General features: G+C 52.7%; 1 protein-coding gene across 10 annotated transcripts in view; it reads left to right on the forward strand.

Moving 5' to 3' along the window:
- Positions 1–17,462, forward strand: part of ADCY3 (adenylate cyclase 3) — a 101,547-nt gene that overhangs the window by 34,593 nt on the left and 49,492 nt on the right. For 4 of the 10 annotated variants that reach the window (XM_005576417.4, XM_005576419.4, XM_065527343.2 and 1 more), the window contains exon 3: positions 15,647–15,796. The exons of 3 other annotated variants lie outside the window; for them this stretch is intronic. In XM_005576417.4, coding sequence (XP_005576474.2) covers positions 15,647–15,796 — 150 coding nt within the window. Of the gene's footprint in view, positions 1–983; positions 1,077–15,646; positions 15,797–17,462 lie in introns of those variants that run through there. 3 more of the 10 variants (XM_074012215.1, XM_065527347.1, XM_074012214.1) reach the window with 1 other exon arrangement.

The raw sequence follows: 17,462 nt of genomic DNA on the forward strand, positions 1-17,462 counted from the left end.
CTGAATGTGCTTGAATGTTTGTGATCAAATTCGAGTTTTGTTGAATCTGTGGATACAGAGGACCTACTGTGTACAAGGCAGTGTTTGAGGATGGAGCCTTAGAATGTCAGCACAGCCAAATTTGGGAACCATTGACACACATTGCCTTCCCAGGTGATGAAAATGACCTTGACTCACTCAAGCAGACTCGGAAAGCTGGAGAATTGGGAATACAGTTCAGGAGTAACCTTGGGAACTTATAATATGCCTAATAATAACAGGTAACACTTAGACATTTCGTGTATCTGGCACACTCTGATGCTGGGCTCTTTATGCACGTGGTAGAGGATTCTCCAACCCACCCTGAGATGGGTCTGTGCTTATTTGCATTTCGCAGGGGAGGGAGTGAGCTTAAAGTATGGCAACTTCCAAGGCCCAGGCCCACGATGGAGATGGAAATTCCACTCCAGCCTGAGTTTGGAGCTGCATTCCTCACCGCCGTGCTTTCCTGCCCCGAGTGTTGGCCTCACTGAGAGGAGGTGTGTGTGTGTGGAGCGGGGGAGGGGGCTGGGACACGTGGTCATGGGGTCCCACAGAGCCAGATGCGGGGGGAACCGAGCACCCTTAGGAGCCATCATGGCCATCGCTGCATGATGCCGGTGAACCCCTCGGGAGTCTGGGCCTGGTTTTCAACCTCTTGGCAGCCCCGAGTGTTCCCAGGCTGTGAAAATCCCCGCAGGTGCAGTGGCTGGCCTGGTCTCCGAGGGAAAGGAGCCGTGGAGCTCGCAGGTGGAGGGCTAGAGAGAGTAAGTGATACAGTTAGGCTTTATGCGCCCACCCAAATCTCATCTTGAATTGTAATCCTCATCATCCCTACGTGTCAAGGGAGAGACCAGGTGGAGGTAGTTGAATCGTGGAGCAGTTTCACCCGTGCTGTTCTCGTGATAGTGAGTGAGTTCTTACGAGAGCCGATGGTTTTATAAGGGGCTGTTCCCACTTTGCTTGGCACGTCGTCCTGCTGCCTTGTGAAGGAGGTGTTTTGTGACCCTTTCGCCATGATTGTAAATTTCCTGAGGCCTTCCCAGCTATGCTGAACTGTAAGTCAGTTAAACCTCTTTTCTTTATAAGTTACCCAGTCACAGGCAGTTCTTTATAGCAGCATGAAAACAGACTAATACAGGAAGAAAGCTGGGGCTGCTCGGGAGAAGTTAAGACCAAGAGGGAGCCATGGGGTGTCACTTGTGGGGGACTGTCGGGTTGGTGATGTGTGCCCCTTTGTGCCAGCCAGGCCCAGCGTCCGTCTAGCAGAGCCCCAGGGACCGGCTTGCCCTGTGCAGCAGCTTACCTCACCCACTCAGGGCACTTGGCAGCCTCCTTGCCAGCTGGCTTCCCCCTTCCCTTCCCCAGGGCAGGCTCATCCAAGTGAGTGAGAGCAGTGAGTCCGGGGGCATCGCCCAGAACCAGCTCCGGTTTCTAAGAGTAGAGCCTTTGTGCTGCTGGGAGCTGGATGATGAGCGGTGAGGACTGGCCTGGCAGCATGGCTCACACCCATCTCGGGGCAGGGGTCTTCTCCCTTCACTCCTGGTGGTCATGACCCTGAGCTTCGGGATTTCTGTGTCAAGGCGGAGCAGGAGGGCAGAGTGAGGTGACTGGGTTCTGTACCCAGGTCTTGTGGGAAGATCTTCGGGAGGTTTATCTCCCCACCTGGCCCTTTGCAAGGTCCAGGTGGAGGTGAGGCGTGTTTGCTAAACACAATGTAGCGAAAGGAGGCTCAGGTGGGCTCGATGGAGCAGCTAGATTTTGAGGGGGAGGCTGAAGGTGGCCAGGTGGGGAGGGGTGTTCTAAGTGTGTGCGTCCCACACTGGGGGCGGCAGGGCTGTGTTTGCTTGGCGCATGTGAAGCCACAGGATGACCGTGGAGTTGGCATTTCGTTTCCTCCTCTGTCCTCCATGTATTCATTCCTTCACCCAGCGGTCGGCCTGCCGGGTGCTACTGAGTGCTGGGAACACAGTAGGGACTGGGACAGATGTTGTGTCTGCCCTAGTGGCGCTTACACTGAAACAGATGGACACATCTGTTCGGCAAATATTTTTAAACACTTAAAAATACTAATACAAACATGGATTTTATTGACTAGAATGCAGGATCCACATATATTAGCAAGTAAAATGAGAAGCTTGCTCCCCAGGCACTTTCATGGGGAAGTTTAAGAGCTCTCAAAATATGGGCTGCAGCATGTGCTGAGGTCAGGAGGCCAGTTGGTGACATGCCGAGGACGTCAGTTTGGCTAAAGCAGTTGGTTTACCTCAGGCAGCTGTGGGGCGGGGCTGGGGTGGGGGGTGGGGTTTAGAATCAAGTTCATGATAAAGCCCAGCGTATATAGGACCCAGAATGAAGATTTTGAACTCTTGGACAATTGGCAGCTATTGAGGTGTTTTGAGCAGAAGGTGGTACTTGCAAAAATAATATTTTGGAAGACTAATGTGTTCCGGGGTGGATTGGCAGGACCAGAGAGATGAGTCCATCCCCATCCCTGTGGGAGGTGAAGGTGTGAGGCAGGTGGTGGCAGCAAGAGTGAGGAAAAAGGAGACCCAGAGGCTTTTACCTGGAAAGACCAGCTGGGATGAAGGACCTGCTGGAGGCACAGAAAGGAGCTCAGTGAGACAGACAGACTGGTGCTGGTTCAGGCGTCCAGCCAATGTTACTGAGGACGTGCACCATGTTGGGTGCTGTGTTCCTAGCTGGGGCACAGTGTTGGCAGAAGTGGGACCTGTGGATCAGGGCTGGTTAGGCGAGACCGTGACAAGCTTGGGTGTTCGCACTGACTTTAGCGTTTTCCACTCCTGGTCACACCGTAAGGTCTCCTGGAAGCTTTTCAGCAATCCCAGTGTCTGGGCCTCTGGTTCCACTTTTGTGGATACCGCCTGGTGTAACTCCCCAGGTGATTCTAAGGCACAGCTGAAGTTGGGATCTGCTGAGCGAGGGTGAAGGGAGCACCTGCGGGTGGTGCTCATCAAGACAGTGGAGGCTGAGCAACTGGAGTTTAGGAGAAGTGATAGTTCACCAGGACCTTGAACTTGAATTTTGGAATTTGGAAGTCTGTCATGTGATTAAGAGAGTGCATTGAGAGGCCTGGTCCATGACCTGCCATAGTCCTTCCAGACCAGAGTTTCTCAGGACAAGAAGGAAACTTGGAAAGGACTTTAAATCTGAATTGAAAACCAGGGAACTGAACTAAACGCAGGAGACATGAAGCAGCATTAGCAGGTGGAAAGCACCGCCGTGGATGGAGCTTTGAACGTGTGAGAGACGTCCTGGCCAGAAGGGAAAAGGATGGTAAGAAGGTACCTAACTCAGGGTGAGAATGAACCAGGGAACAGAAGACTGTTAGAAAATGAGGGCCGGGCGCGGTGGCTCACACCTGTAATCCCAGCACTTTGGGAGGCCGAGGCGGGCAGATCACTTGAGGTCGGGAGTTCAAGACCAGACTGGCCAACATGGCAAAACCCTGTCTCTACTAAAAATACAAAAATTAGCCAGGCGTGGTGGAGGGGGCACCTGTAAATCCCAGATACTTGGGAGGCTGAGGCAGAAGAATCAGTTGAACCTGGGAGGCGGAGGTTGCAGTGAGCTGAGATTACACCACTGCACTTCAGCCTGGGTGACTCCGTCTCAAAAAAAAAAAAAAAAAAAAGATTAGAAAATGAAAATGACAATAAATGCATCGAAGAAAGATAGGGGCTAGGCGTAGGAAGATGGCCTAAGGCAGCACCGTGAGAGTTTGGTTTAAAGACCCGGGAAGGCTGGAAGCTCTTTGTCTTATTTTCATATCTACTACTCCACCTTGAACAGTGATTCCATAGAAGAGAATCACCTGGAGGAGGGCACAGATGCAGATGCCGGCGATTCTGTGGGCTAGGACCCTGGAATCTCCCATTTTAACCAGTTCTCTTTGGGATGCTGGTGCACCTGGCCCAGAAACACTGAACTAGAAAAATAGCAACTCGGGAACAGTGCGGAAGGGTTGCATCAGAATCAGTGACTGGAAAAAAAAAAAAAGTGCTGAATGTCCCTGGGAAGGCAGTGAGAGGCTGTAGGGAAGAGGGAATTGCTGAGAAACCCCTAGAAGGGCTAAAGAGGAGGAAAAAAAAATGTATCAAATCCCCAAGGAGAAAGCTGTGATTCAGGAGAGCAGATGATGTGGTGTTTGCTGCAGAGGGTGTGCAAAAAGTTTTACTCTCAAACTGTCATTTTCTGAATTGAAAGGTAGGGAGTTTTAGAATCCAAAGAGTTTGCTCTGTTCCATGGGCACAAACACAAGAGAATAAGGGCTTGGTGTTTTTGTGTCATCAGTGATCTGTTCCCGTCAAGTTTCTACATTTTAAGTTTATGTGATAATCTATCTGGATTCCTAAATATCCTCTGTCTCCAGATTATACATTTGTCTTCCTCCGAGCTGGTACATCTGTTTTCCAGTTCACCTGAAGTTAGTTCCAGAGAGTCAGGATCTGTGTAATAAATGTACCCAATACTGCTTATAGGTAAGGAAGCTTGAGCAAAAGCACGGAGCCCTTTCATTCCTGCCTCACTTAGTATTGGCCGTCAGTTAGAAATCGGTTTGAATTTTCTTTATCATCCAGAATCTATATGTTCAAATATATGTGCAAGCTCTAGGTTTTCAGAACGTGTGAAAACTGCAACTGAGTGTGGCCAGCCCAAGCTTTCCTCCCTCGTGGGGGCCTTTGCTGACTTCTCCCCTCTCCCCCAGAATCAAGCTGCTCATCATCTGTTCACTGCTAGTTTTTTTTAAGAGTCTCTTTGTGTTGCCCAGGTCCAGGCTGGAGGACAGTGGTGAGATCTCAGCTCACTGCAACCTCCGACTCCTGGGTTGAAGCGATTCTCCTGCCTCAGCCTCCCAAGTAACTGGGACTACAGGTGCCTGCCACCATGCCCAGCTAATTTTTTATTTTTAGTAGAGATGGGGTTTCACTATGTTGGCCAGGCTGGTCTTGAATTCCTGACCTCGTGGTCTGCCCGCCTCTGCCTCCCAAAGTTACAGGCTTGAGCCACTGCGCCTGGCCCTTTTTTTTTTTTTTTTTTTTTTTTTTTGAGACAGTCTCACTCCATCACCCAGGCTAAATGGAGTACAGTGGTGTGATCTTGGCTCACTGCAACCTCTGCCTCCCAGGCTCAAGCAGTTGTGCCTCAGCCTCCCGAATAACTGGGACTACAGGCGTGTGCCACTGTATACCCGGCTAATTTTTGTATTAGTAGAGCTGGGGTTTCACCAAGTTGCCCAGGCTGGTCTCAAACTCCTGACCTCAAGTGATCCACCCGCCTCGGCCTCCCAAAGTGCTGGGATTACAGGCGTGAGCCGCTGCACCAGGCCACTGCTAGCTTCTTTCCTGCCAGTAGAGTCAGCTCCTTGAGGTAATTTTATAATCTTCAGGGCCCAGTATGGGGCCTGCCACTCACCAGAGTACTCAATAGGGTTGAACTGACCTCTTTCTAAAAAGACCTGAGACCAAACATGATTTGGCGTTAAAATGGGCTTCTTTAAATAGAATTGGGATTATTTGGCCTGGAGAAAGAGACCAAGGTGACTAAATAATGAGGTCACATCAAGAAGAGAAGACAGGAAATGCTGTGAGCAGATGTTAGTGTGTCTAGTAAAGCAGCAAGAGGAGTGGGAGCTTTTGAGGAGTATTGTGGTTCTCAGTCATCTGCGGTAACAGCTCCTGAGGAGAATCTGACAAGAGCAATGGACTTGCTTCCCAGAGACAGGCAAAGTGTGATTTCTCCCCTACTGTTAGGGGCTCGCCAGCTCCTCCAAAGCCCAGTCCAAGTGAGTAATCCCTGGGTTAGGATAAGATGGCTACCTCTGAGCTGTCCATTCCTGCATGCAAATGGGGAGGTTGGCCAGGTGGCCTTCTCTGGCTTTGACCATCTACACCCCTGAAACGTGGGCCTTCTGGGTAGGTGCACTGATCAGGCTGCTGTGTCTTTACATTCAGTAAGTATCAGGAGCATTCTCCTCTTAGCCCACAAACTCTACAATTGACATAAAAATAAATCTACTTGTTCACACCATTGCTTCAGAGTTCATTGTTCTCCAGTAGAAAAGGTTAAGAAAAAGTTCATTATGAACACTTGGGAATCAAAAAGGAAGAAGGCGTTGTTCCAGGCCAGGGTTTCTCAGCGTTGGCTCCATTGACATTTGGGGCTGGATAGTGTTTTGTGGTAGGGGCTGCCCTGTGCAGTGTAGGATGTTCAGCAGCATCCCTGGCCTCCACCCACTAGAGGCCAGTAACACCCGCCCTCCTAATCGTGACCGTCAAAAATGTCTCCAGACACACTGCGGAATGGCCTTGGTGGTGGGCGGATCACCTGTGGTTGAGAACCACTTCTCTATATTTATCTTCATTTTGGCTTCCTTATCAAGGGGGAACACTTCAGTGGAGAATGAACTGTTGTTTCAGCTTCTTTTTACCACTGTAGCTGTTCACACAGCTCACATTTGCTGTGTCCCAATAGCTGTGCAAGGCCCTGGGGCTACAATGTAAGTGACGCACCTGACCTCAGGTACTTACTGTATCCTCTTGGGAGATACACACAGATGCATCGGGAGCTGCACTGAGGGAAGGCTGTGCCTCGTGCTGTAGGGGTCTTCCTTGCACTGCTAGTGTCTTCTCCACCCAGAATGCCTTTCCTTCCAGCCTTTCCCGTGGCTGGGTCTTGCTTGGCATTCACTTCTCAGTTGAAATGACACTACTTCTGGGAGACCTGTCCTAACGTCGGTGTTAGCTATTTTCACCTAATGCTGCATAACAGCCCAGAACTCGGTGGCTCATGCCATTCCTCACTCGCACATCTGTGGGTCGGCTGGGGTGGGGCTGATCTGGCCTGGGCTCACATGGCTTTGGCTCTAAGCTGCAGCTTGGGATCAGTTCTGCTGTATCAGTTTCTTGTTCTGTTGTACCAGTGAGGTTCTTGGTGTGTGGTGTTCTGGTGATAGCAGAAGCACAAGAGGAAACGCTAGCCCTCACGTGCATTTCGGAATCTGCTGCTGTTATAGATGCTGACATCCTTTTGGTCAAAGCAAATCACATGGTCAAAGCCAGCAGGAGGGAAGGAGACTTTTCTTTCTTTTTCTTTTTTTTTCTTGAGACGGAGTCTCGCTCTGTCACCCAGGCTGCAGTGCAGTGACGCTATCTTGGCTCACTGCAACCTCCTGGTGCTCTCTTGGCTCACTGCAACCTCCACCTCCTGGGTTCAAGCGATTCTCCTGCCTCAACCTCCAGAGTACCTGGGATTACAGGCATGCACCACCACACCCAGCTAATTTTTGTACTTTTAGTAGAGATGGGTTTCACCATGTTGGCCAGGCTGGTCTCGAACTCCTGACCTCGGGTGATCCACCTGCCTTGGCCTTCCAAAGTGCTGGGATTACAGGCGTGAGCCACCGTGCCCAGCCGAAAGGAGACTTATACTCTGCAAGGATGTGGCTCTATGATGCTTCTGCAGGGAAGTGAAGAACTAGGGCCAGTTGTCTTCCTCAGACCTCATCTAAAGCAGCTACCTAGTCACTTTCTAGCATTTTTATTCTCTTCTGAGCTCTGATACTCTTACATTTGAATTATTATTTCTGCTAAGTGCTTGATAAGGGTAAGGTCACAGACTCGTCATAACATGTGGACCTCCACAGGCAGCAGGGGCAGGCTGTTTTGTTTGGAGCCTTGGATCCCTGAAATAGCACATCTTGTAGGGAGGACTGGAGAGAGGCCCATTGTGATTGGAGGGAGGGGAGCCCGTTGAGGAGCAACCAGAGTCAAGACCTTAGCACCTGGGGCCAAGGCCGCCATGTTCCGTGTCTCCAGGGAAGCCATCATGATAGGTCTGTGTAGTGGTGGCCCTGGCTGTGCGCAACCTGAGAAGCTGTTCTGGGTGTCTGGCAGATCATGAGGGAACTTGCATGACACTTTAGGTTGGCTAGATGCCTATTCTGGAAGCCCTCTTTGTTTTGGAAGAGGGTAGACATTGAGCATCTCTTAACCAAAGGCATGCACAAGTTATAAGCAGAAAGCTTCTGGAGGCCCCTTTGTTTTGAGGCACATGGTGGAAACTTGGCAGATACACAGCTTGGAAGAGCATGGCAGCAGCGCCTCAGGCTTGAGCCTTGTATTGTGTTGATTAAGGTTGTATTTCTTGGAGAGCCCAGAATCTCTCTTGGTGCAGCCATGCTTAGAATTTGCCCAAGGCAGCATGGGAGAGTCACCCACTGTCTGCAGACCTTATGCCTCCTCCTTCCCACCTGCCCAGATGTTCCAGGTCCTGACTGGATCCTTAGCTCTTGGGGAGCCCCCTGTGCCCCGGCTGTAGCCCCGCCTTGGCAGACACCTATCACAGTTCAGCTAAGGAGATAGTAATGAGGGAGGGGAGCCCTGGCTCCTGGGGGGAAGGAGGTCTGGGTTTTGGTCTCAGCGCTGCTGGGAGACTGGGGGCTTAGAAGCTTATTTCTCTGGCTTTAAGTCTCTTTTGCAAAATGAGAATAAGAAAACTCTGTCCTTTTGTCGTGAGAAACAAATAGGATGATGAACATGAAGGCTCTTGTAAAACGTCCTCAAAGTATTATTATTAGGCACTAATTTGCCTTCTGAGGAAGTAAAGAAAAAGTCATGGAAGTGTATTTTGTGCCAAGCCCTGTGTGAGGTGTGTGCAGTCTTTTGGTCTCACCGGAACAGCCAGCGGGATTACTGCAAGGGTGAGGAGCCAAGTCAGAGAGGCGAGGCGACTTGCTCCAGGGCACACAGCCTGCGGGCGGCCGTGTGCAGGTCTATGTGACCGCGAGGCCTGACCTCTTCCTGCCCCTCCATCTACCAGTTGTCACCTGCGACTTCCTGTGGGCCACAGGCCTGGGCGCTGGGGAGCCAGCAGGGAAACAACCCATGTCCCAGCTGCCTGGAGCTTGCTTTCCAGTCGATGAGGCGAAGGAGTAAGGACAGAGAAGGGCAAGTGCAGAACATTCAGTGCTGGGCCTCAAAGCAGGACTTGAGAGTGAGTAGGGGTGGGCCGGGAAGGCCTCTGAGGGGTGGGGACATTTCATAGGGACTTAAGGAGCCACTGCAGCAGCCTCTACAGGGGTCTACAGCAAGAGTGGCCCCCGAGGTGGGACCCATCTGTGCTGTGGCGGCCTCACAGGCTCTGGCTGGGCCTCCTTGGGTGGGAGAAGGCTGGTTGCCTTTGGAGGACCACCTCCCCCCTTCTTCCTCCCCCATGGTTGCTAGGAGACTTTTTCCCAAAGCATCTGAGTAAGTTTTAATGACGAGGCTCCCATGTGGCTGGCCTCCAGCCGCAGAACGTCATAGGGCTCTGTGGGCAACACGGGCACTGCACCCTGAGCAGCTTTCTCTCGCTCAGCTTCTTCTCTACAGTTCCAGAGTATTCTGGAATCTTCAGGCTAGAATGAGCTTATAGGAAGAGATTGGTTTGGGCAAGAGAGCCACCAAACCGCCTGCAGTGGGGTGACTTCCACTCGACAGTCCCACTTAGAGCAGCGCTATTTCCCTACGGGTTGTTAGCAAACGTGCCGGATCTCGCAATGCGTAAACTTCCCGGAGGGAGGATTTTGTAAAGGAATGTTCTCATGGTTGCATTCTGAGCCAGGATATTAGAAACACTTTGTCAGGCTGTCATGGGTTAGATGATGCTTTAGTCTGAGTGTTTGTCCATTTGGGAGATGCATTTTATTATTTTAAAAATGTTGTATATTTTTAAAAAGCGGAACAATTCTTTTGAAGTAAGTAGTTATTTCCAGGAAAACTTTAGGATTAAGGAAACTTGTAAAAATATCTACAAATAGAGACCCCCGTGGCTGCGCACCTGTCACCACAGAGCCTGATGGTGCTGTGCAGTCTAAAGGGGTCACGGGGCAAGAAGAGGCGACTTTGGTCGTGTCCAGAGCAGGCTTCTCAACCTCAAGGGTTTGGCGAGTCGTCCCAGGACCCAGGGCTGGGCAGTGCAGCCAGCTACCGGGTACAGCTGTTGCCCCTGGGCCCAGGAGCAAGGGTTTGAGCGCAGCTCTCTCGCCCCAGGCCAAGGAGCCTCTTCCCTCTGTCTGGTGGTCAGATGGTGCCTGTGTGTGCAGAACCCTGAGCAGGAGCCCTGGGAATGAGTTGTTCTTCATGATTCCAGAGAGGGAGGCGTCTCCTGTGTGCCACTCACCCAGTGTGGTGTCTGAGCTGGTCTTTGTGTTTCAGAGAGACCCCCCCCCATCTTTCTTTAATGCGCACGTCTTCGTGAAGCCGTCCTCAGCATCACCCCGATTGGATGTGATCTCCCCAACTGTTCACACCTCTCTTCCTGCCTCTTGGTCCGCTCTGTCTGATGTTCCAGATCACTCCCAAAATGCACCCTGTCTGCTGTCCTCAGGGGAGTGATCGAGCCTGGTTCCTCTGGCTGGAGTGGATTGGGGTAGGTCGGGATGTTCACTGGAAGGCTAGAAGCAGCGAAGCTGGGTCCCAGGAAGGACCTGGGGCCGGAAGGTCGTGTTTACTGATGGCTTCTGCTCCACTCGCCTGCTGACCAGAGGCTGAAGCGGGGAGGAGTGGGCGGTGAGTCTGTGAGTGTAGAGTCGTAACCCACATCTGTGCCGCCCAACAGCGTGAGGCTTCCTGGGTGCCTAGGGCTGGATGGGGCCAGGATGGGCTGAGGACACAGACGTGAGGACAGTGCCTGTCTTCCCGCACACGGTGGCAGGGCCATGTGTGGGGGACATGGGGGAGGAGAGGGGGCTGCCTTGGGTGCAGCAGTACAGGTGACAGAGCAGATGGGAGGTCTCTGCAGGGCTCCCAGGTGGACAGGAGCCTGCCAAGCGGGCCAGATGGGGTGGAATGGGGTGAGGGGTTTGCAAAGTGGTGGGTATGGGGAAGGCTGCCCTGGAGTGAGAAGAGTTCTAAAAAGGAAGGTCTCTTCTCACTCTTACCTTGGAGTGGGAGCACCGGAAAATTAATCCCAGATCAGCAGAGCTCAGGGCCTGGTGCAGAGAAACCCGTGTGTCATGGTGACGTGAAAGACCTATTTCAGATTCTCCCTAGGGTTCAAGTTTTCCCCAGAGGCAGAATTTTTTCCTGGGTCTTCAGTTCTTCACCTGTAATGAGAGGCGATCCTGAGGGATGTGTTTTAGAGGAGTGGCAGCTGCCCTGCTTACCCAGCATCAAGTCCTTCCTGCAGCCACACCTGCCTGGCCCTGGGGACAGGGACAGTGTCACGCCACCGTCCTTCCCAGGGCCCCACCCACAGCTGAAGGAGTGAAACTTACTTTTTACAGACATATTTTGAGGGGCACATTCATTTTGCTAAGTGAGATACACATTTATAAATATGAAGCAGGAAATTTCTGAATCTTGATAGCTTAGAGATCGTGGCCACCACTGTGTGTGGAAGCCATGGAAACGCTGCACGTGTTGTTTCAGATTTAAAATGCGTGCAGCTCACACCTAAGTGCTATAGGGCTGGTATCTTCATGACCATCTACATTTCAGTTTAAAAAAATCTCTAGGCCTGGTGTGGTGGCTCACACCTGTAGTCCCATTGTTTTGGGCAACTGAGGCAGGAGGATCACCTGAGCCCAGGAGTTCAAGACCAGCCTGGGCAATATAGCAAGACCCCATCTCTACAAAGAATAAAATTAGCTGGGACTAGTGGCGTGTGACTGTAATCTCAGCTACTCAAGAGGCTGAGGTGGGAGGCTCGCTTGAGCTCAGGAGTTTGAGGCTGTGGTGAGCCCTGATTGTGCCACTGCAGTGCAGCCTGGGCAACAGTAAGACCCTGTCTCTATCTGCACTGCATGCCCCCCGGCCCCCCCCCAAAAAAAGTCCACTCCTTTCTGGGAAAAGATGGGGTTGTGAAATATGTAAATAAGTTGAGGAGTGCTTTAGAGAGGGGTTTTGAACCACGGAATAATGAGATTTGAATGCGGGAGATCTCACCATCTAGTTTTAACACCTTGTTTAGTCTCAATTCCCTCTGTAAAACCAGAGTGACATCATCTGCCTCAGCACTGGCTGTAAAGTTAGAGGAGATGAGGCTGACAAAGTGCGTGCCTGTGTCTAGGACTTAATGTTGTGATGCTGAGGTGAGGAAACTGAGGCCAGGAGGGGGACTCCCTGCCCAGGCTACATGTCAGTGTCGCCTGGGAGCACTGCTGCCACCCTCGCCTCCTGCCCATTGCGTGAGCGCCCCAGGGTGCTGCCGTCTTCCCAGGTGACTGTGCCACCCTCGCCTCCCGCCCACTATGTGAGAGCCCCCCGGGGTGCCGCCATCTTCCCAGGTGACCGTGTTGGGAGCCTCTGCCACTACCAGCACAGCACCTCCGGCTCACTCTGGAATCTTCTCTCTCAAAGTCGGCTCCTACTTCCGGCTTGAGGTTTTCTGGGCTTGGCAGCATCACCCGATGGGATTTGTGGCCTGGCCCTGGAGGCTATGAGTTGGCCTGTAGGGCAGTGGCTGAGCCTCCCACCAGCTACACCCATGGGGGGCCGGCGGGGGGGTGTTGGGGGTTGCCAAGCTCCTTGCAGGCCTTGTAGCCATGACTTTGTGGGAGAGAGGGACCATGGGGATAGAACAGGGGGGCAGCGCCCCAGGGGGTTCTCCTCCTCAGTTGAAGTAAGTTGAGAGAATTGGGGTGCTCTAGGAAACCCAAGACCTGGCACTCATGGAATTTTCTAGTAACAATGAGCTCCCTGGGAGGCAAGGAGGGAGTTCCCTGGCAGGGATGGGACCTGCAAACCCATGTCCCTGTAGCCAGCCTTACTGGAGCCAGAAGGGAACTGTGAGTGCAGGTTGGCAAGGGGAGGCCTCTGTGACTCGGGGGAGGCTCAGGGACTGGAGCCAGCCTGACTCTCTGGCCAATCTGGGAGCTGGCCGCCTCTTCTTGCCTCCAGCCTCCTTCCCGGCTGGGCCTCTGTGGGTCAGGTCTTCTGGCCTTGCTTTTCCCCTCGGAAGTGAGGCGGACAAAGACCAGACAGTGTCAGGGCTGGAGGGAGCTTTGAGGGGAGCTGATTCGCAGCTCACCAATGAAACTGGAGCTCCGAGTAGCGATTGGACCTGGAAAGTTGCCCAGCTGGTGAGGGGCGGGGTCAGAGTCCAGGGTTCCCCCCGAATTTATGTCCCCTATTGTATGTACCTACAAGTGGAGTGAAAAAGTGGATTTTATTTTTTAAAACTTGCAGATCAGTGAAAGAAATATTGTCCTGCATAGAGGGTCACCAGGCATGAGCCAAGTCTGATGCTGCTTCCAGCCTTGGGTCATAATCTTTGGTAATTGGCGTGGAGTTTTTCTGAGATAGTTGTTCTGGTGGTCTGCACAGCAGGCCTTAGGTGGACAACTGGGGGGATAATGACTAACTCCTTGCACAAGCTCAACACTGCTCACTCGATAGAGCCTGTCCCATCTGTCCCTGTGAGATGGCCAGGTGGGGCATGTCCATTGGAAGCAGGAAGACCCCGGAGTGCAGAGTTCTTTCCTCGACCCAGTGTGACACTCAAATGGTTGTGGCCCCAGGGCAGCCTGCCTTGTGTGGGGCCCTTGGTGCAGGGTCGCCTGCCTACCCTGGCAGTGCGGGGCCCGGGTGCTTGTTGCGGGGTCACTGACCCTGGCAGTCTGGAGCCCAGATACCTGCTTCCCGGTTGGCCTCCACCTCCCTGTGCGGCTTACCCTTTGGCCTCCAGGACCCAGAGCGCTGAGAGCCCAGGAGACCCTCAGCCCTGGACACTGATGTATGACCTGGTGAGGAAGCCTGACCTTGTCACCCAGCTCTCCTGGCTTCTGGAATCGTGAGCTTGGGGGCAGGCAGACTTCCAAGGCCATACAGCCCCTGCAGGAGAGCGGTCTCTGGGCTGGTGGAGGCGGTCTGGAGCTCAGCACAGTTTGTGGGTTTTGCTTTGACTCCTTCAACTCATGTTGGCAGCTTTTTGGCCAATCAGGTGTTGACTGAGTGGCCTGAGGCCATGTGGTACTGACCACTCAGACAGGGGCGGGTTGTCCTGCCCCAGCAGACTTGCCCCACAAATGGGGTAGGCGACTGGGGCTGCTAAGACCCAAGAGGTCAACAGGTCATTACGGGCTGGAACCAGACGCCAGCAGAGCTTGGGGATCTACACCTGGTGACTTGCTGACCAGCACTGAGACTCGCCTGACCTCCTGATTCATGACGCAGCGGGCCCTTGTTGAGTGCCACAGAGGCTGCAGGAACATTCTGCCGGGTGTGGTGGTGGTTGATCCTCAGGGCAAGTATTGATCAGCTCTAATGAAACACAACAGAGTTCAGAGGGGATATGGCATAACCAAGAGAACCGAGAAAATTCATGTCACAACCAGCCTCCCTTGTTGTCTGTTAGACCATCTTGTTTAAAAATTAAAAATTGACTTCCTGCCTTTTTCACCTACCCCAGAATCCATTCTACTCCATGAGGCTAACCTTTTCTCCCCTGAGGGCCAGAAACTGAGAAATTCTTCTACTTCTCTTCCCATCCCATTTCTCAACTCCAAACTCAGTTCCCAGAAACCACACCTAGCAGACAGGCATCTGGAAACCAGGGCTGGGAGGGTGGCCACAGCCTTGGGGGAAGGGCGTGGAGCTGGCGCCAGGGAAGCTGCAGGAGCCAGACCAGGAAAGAGGCCTTGCTTGAAAAGACTTACTGAGGCCAGTGGTGTTGGAGAAGTAGGAAGGATTAGCACTTGGTCCAGACATGTTGGGGCCCAGTCATGGCCAAAGATCGGAGTAGCAGCAGCCAGTCCTGGACGCCAGGCAGGGTTGGGATGTTCAGATCTGTACCCAAGGTTACCCCAGCAGACCATCAGATCTGCAGTCCCTACAGCCTATGGAAGTGGGCCAGGACACCTGGGGCATCTTCAGGGTGCCAGGGATGGGGAACAGGCACTTGATACCCCAGAAGCCCTTTGAGCCAGGGCACTGACCTCGCAGGCAGTGGGGGAGACCTCAAGTCCCAGGATACCCCCACAGTAACTTGAGACCTGAGTATTGGTACTGGGTACCCCTCACCTGCTGGCAGGTGGGGTTAGCTGAGAGGATACCTGTGAATCCCAGAAAACTAGAAACCTGTGACACATGTGTAAGGTAAACATTGTGACTACCAAATCAGCCTGGGACCTCTTCAGGGGTCCTGCAGCATCCCAAACCATCTGAGCTTTTAGGATTACACAGTCCTGCTCAGTGGGACCCGGGATTTGTGCACCCTCCTTCCCGACAAATCGGCACAGTGCTGCTTGAGCAAATGCGTGAAGGAATGAATGGGTGGCAAAGGGTCCGCTCAGTCTTCACAGCTGCAGGTACTGGCCAGCCTTGCTTTGTTGGGAAGCTGGAGGGGGAACCACAGCCCCTCAGCCAGCCTCGAACACCTGCACCGTGCCCCTTGTGGAATCTTTGAGCCTTTCAGGCCTTGAGCCATGCCCCTGGGTGGACCACCCATCCATGGTACATGTCGTGGTGTCTGAGGCTCTGGGGTCCAAGGCTCTACTGGGCCCCTCCCTGGACATTGGGCAACTTGAGGTTTGATTTTGGTCACCACCCACCCCACCTCCTCTATCCCCTTTTCTGAAGACATGCCTTCACCCCTGGCCTTTTCTCTCTTCTTCCTTGGGGTGCAGATCCTGGCCAACGTCTTCCTCTACCTGTGTGCCATCGCTGTGGGCATCATGTCCTACTACATGGCTGACCGCAAGCACCGCAAGGCCTTCCTGGAGGCCCGCCAGTCGCTGGAGGTGAAGATGAACCTGGAAGAGCAGAGCCAGCAGCAGGTGAGGCTCTCGGGAGGCCTCCGGCCTGGAGCTTGGGCTCAGGGACTGTGGCCTTGTCAGAAGGAGAGGAATCAGAGTGGCAGCCCCTGGCTCCGTGGGGCTTGGCGTTCATCTGCCCTGTTCAGGTGTTTGCTTCTGAACTTGGCCTTCTGGGCTCCTCGCCATTAGAGGACAGCTTCTGAGCTTCAGGGAGCCTCTCACTCCTAAATCTGCTTCTGCTTGACCCGGCTCTCTCCTCATCTGCCTTCCTGCTCTTTGCTTTGTTTTGCTTCTGTAATGTAAAGCTTTTCCATTTAAAGAAATGCATCGCCCAAGCAGCCAGCTATGACTTCCTGCATTCCTTTCTCTGATGACCTTCTCAGGACCAAGGTCAGGGTCAGGGGCATCATGGGCATCCCTTCGCGTCACACCACCCCTGCCGCTCGTGCTGGTCCAACCGCAGATCACCCTGTGCACCTGCTCATGCCGTGGGTGGGGCCTTGACCCATCCTGCGGCCTCAGGGCCCTGCTGGGTGAAGTGTGTCAGCCTCACGCCCCCACCCAGGGGAGCTCCTCCCTCCCTTACCTTCCCATCTGAGGTCACTGCTGAAGAAGGAAACCAGCCTGTTCCTCGGGGATGCCCCTGTTTACATTCTCCATCTGGAGAGAGGCCTGACTGTCCCTGCCTCGGTTTCCTGGCTTTCCTCCAGTCTCTTCCATGGCTGAACCATCCTCCCAGTTCTCGTGTCCCTCAGGCTTTTACATAGTTTGGCCTGGATTCATCTCACATGCTTTTTGAAGGTCTCCAGAAATTATATCCACCAATTTCCTGTTATCCATAGGTTGATTTCCCCTTCAAAAACAAGCTCTCAATAGGCTGACACTGTGATTCTCTGCTCTGGGAACCACATCGTTTGTGTTCAGGAGGCTCTGTGTGCTCCTGATGCACTGAAACTGCTGTTTCATAGATGGTGCCACTCAGGTGGACAGGGCCTTGGTTTTGGGGGCCACTCTGGAGCCCTTGGCTTGCAGGAGCCCCACCGTCGGGCCTCACTCACATTCTCTAGACAGTGCTGTTCCGAGGCACACACTAAGTCATTTAGCTGATGGGTCCCCGATTTCACCATCCTGGGGATGTTTTTCTTCCCTCCCCATTTACCAATCTCATTCCTTTCAGAAGGCCCCCATAGGAGGGGATTTTCTTAGTAGCCCATCATATTCCCCCCTTCCCCTGGGCCGTGTGACCTGTGGTTATTGAGGAGCTGCTGTGGCCTGTGAATATTTAAAGAATCTTCCTTCCCTGGCTTGTAAAGCCCCTTGAAAGGCATTCTTTAATTTCTGTTTTTTTTTTTAATACTGTCTCATTTCTTGTTTGTATCTGATCTCGCACTGTGGCGGCATCCCTCTGGGTTCTCTACACTTTAAAAAAAAAAAAAAAAAAAAAAAAAAAAGCACGTGTCATCACCTAGCTAGGCGAGCGTTCTTTTTATATAACATTTGTGCAGTTTTCGGCATGTCTGTCTGCATCGCTCTTATCTGTCTCATATTGTACAATCTAGGACATCTTCAGTCACACTGAACGGTCTTGTGGGGGCCGCTGGTGTGATGAGGAAGGCCCTGTGTCTCACCCTGGAGCTGTTCTCTTGTAGACAATTTAGATAAGTTACCCACCCTGCAGAGCCTCACT

The sequence above is a fragment of the Macaca fascicularis genome, chromosome 13 (genome assembly GCF_037993035.2).
Source record: "Macaca fascicularis isolate 582-1 chromosome 13, T2T-MFA8v1.1".
NCBI classification, from domain to species: domain Eukaryota; kingdom Metazoa; phylum Chordata; class Mammalia; order Primates; family Cercopithecidae; genus Macaca; species Macaca fascicularis.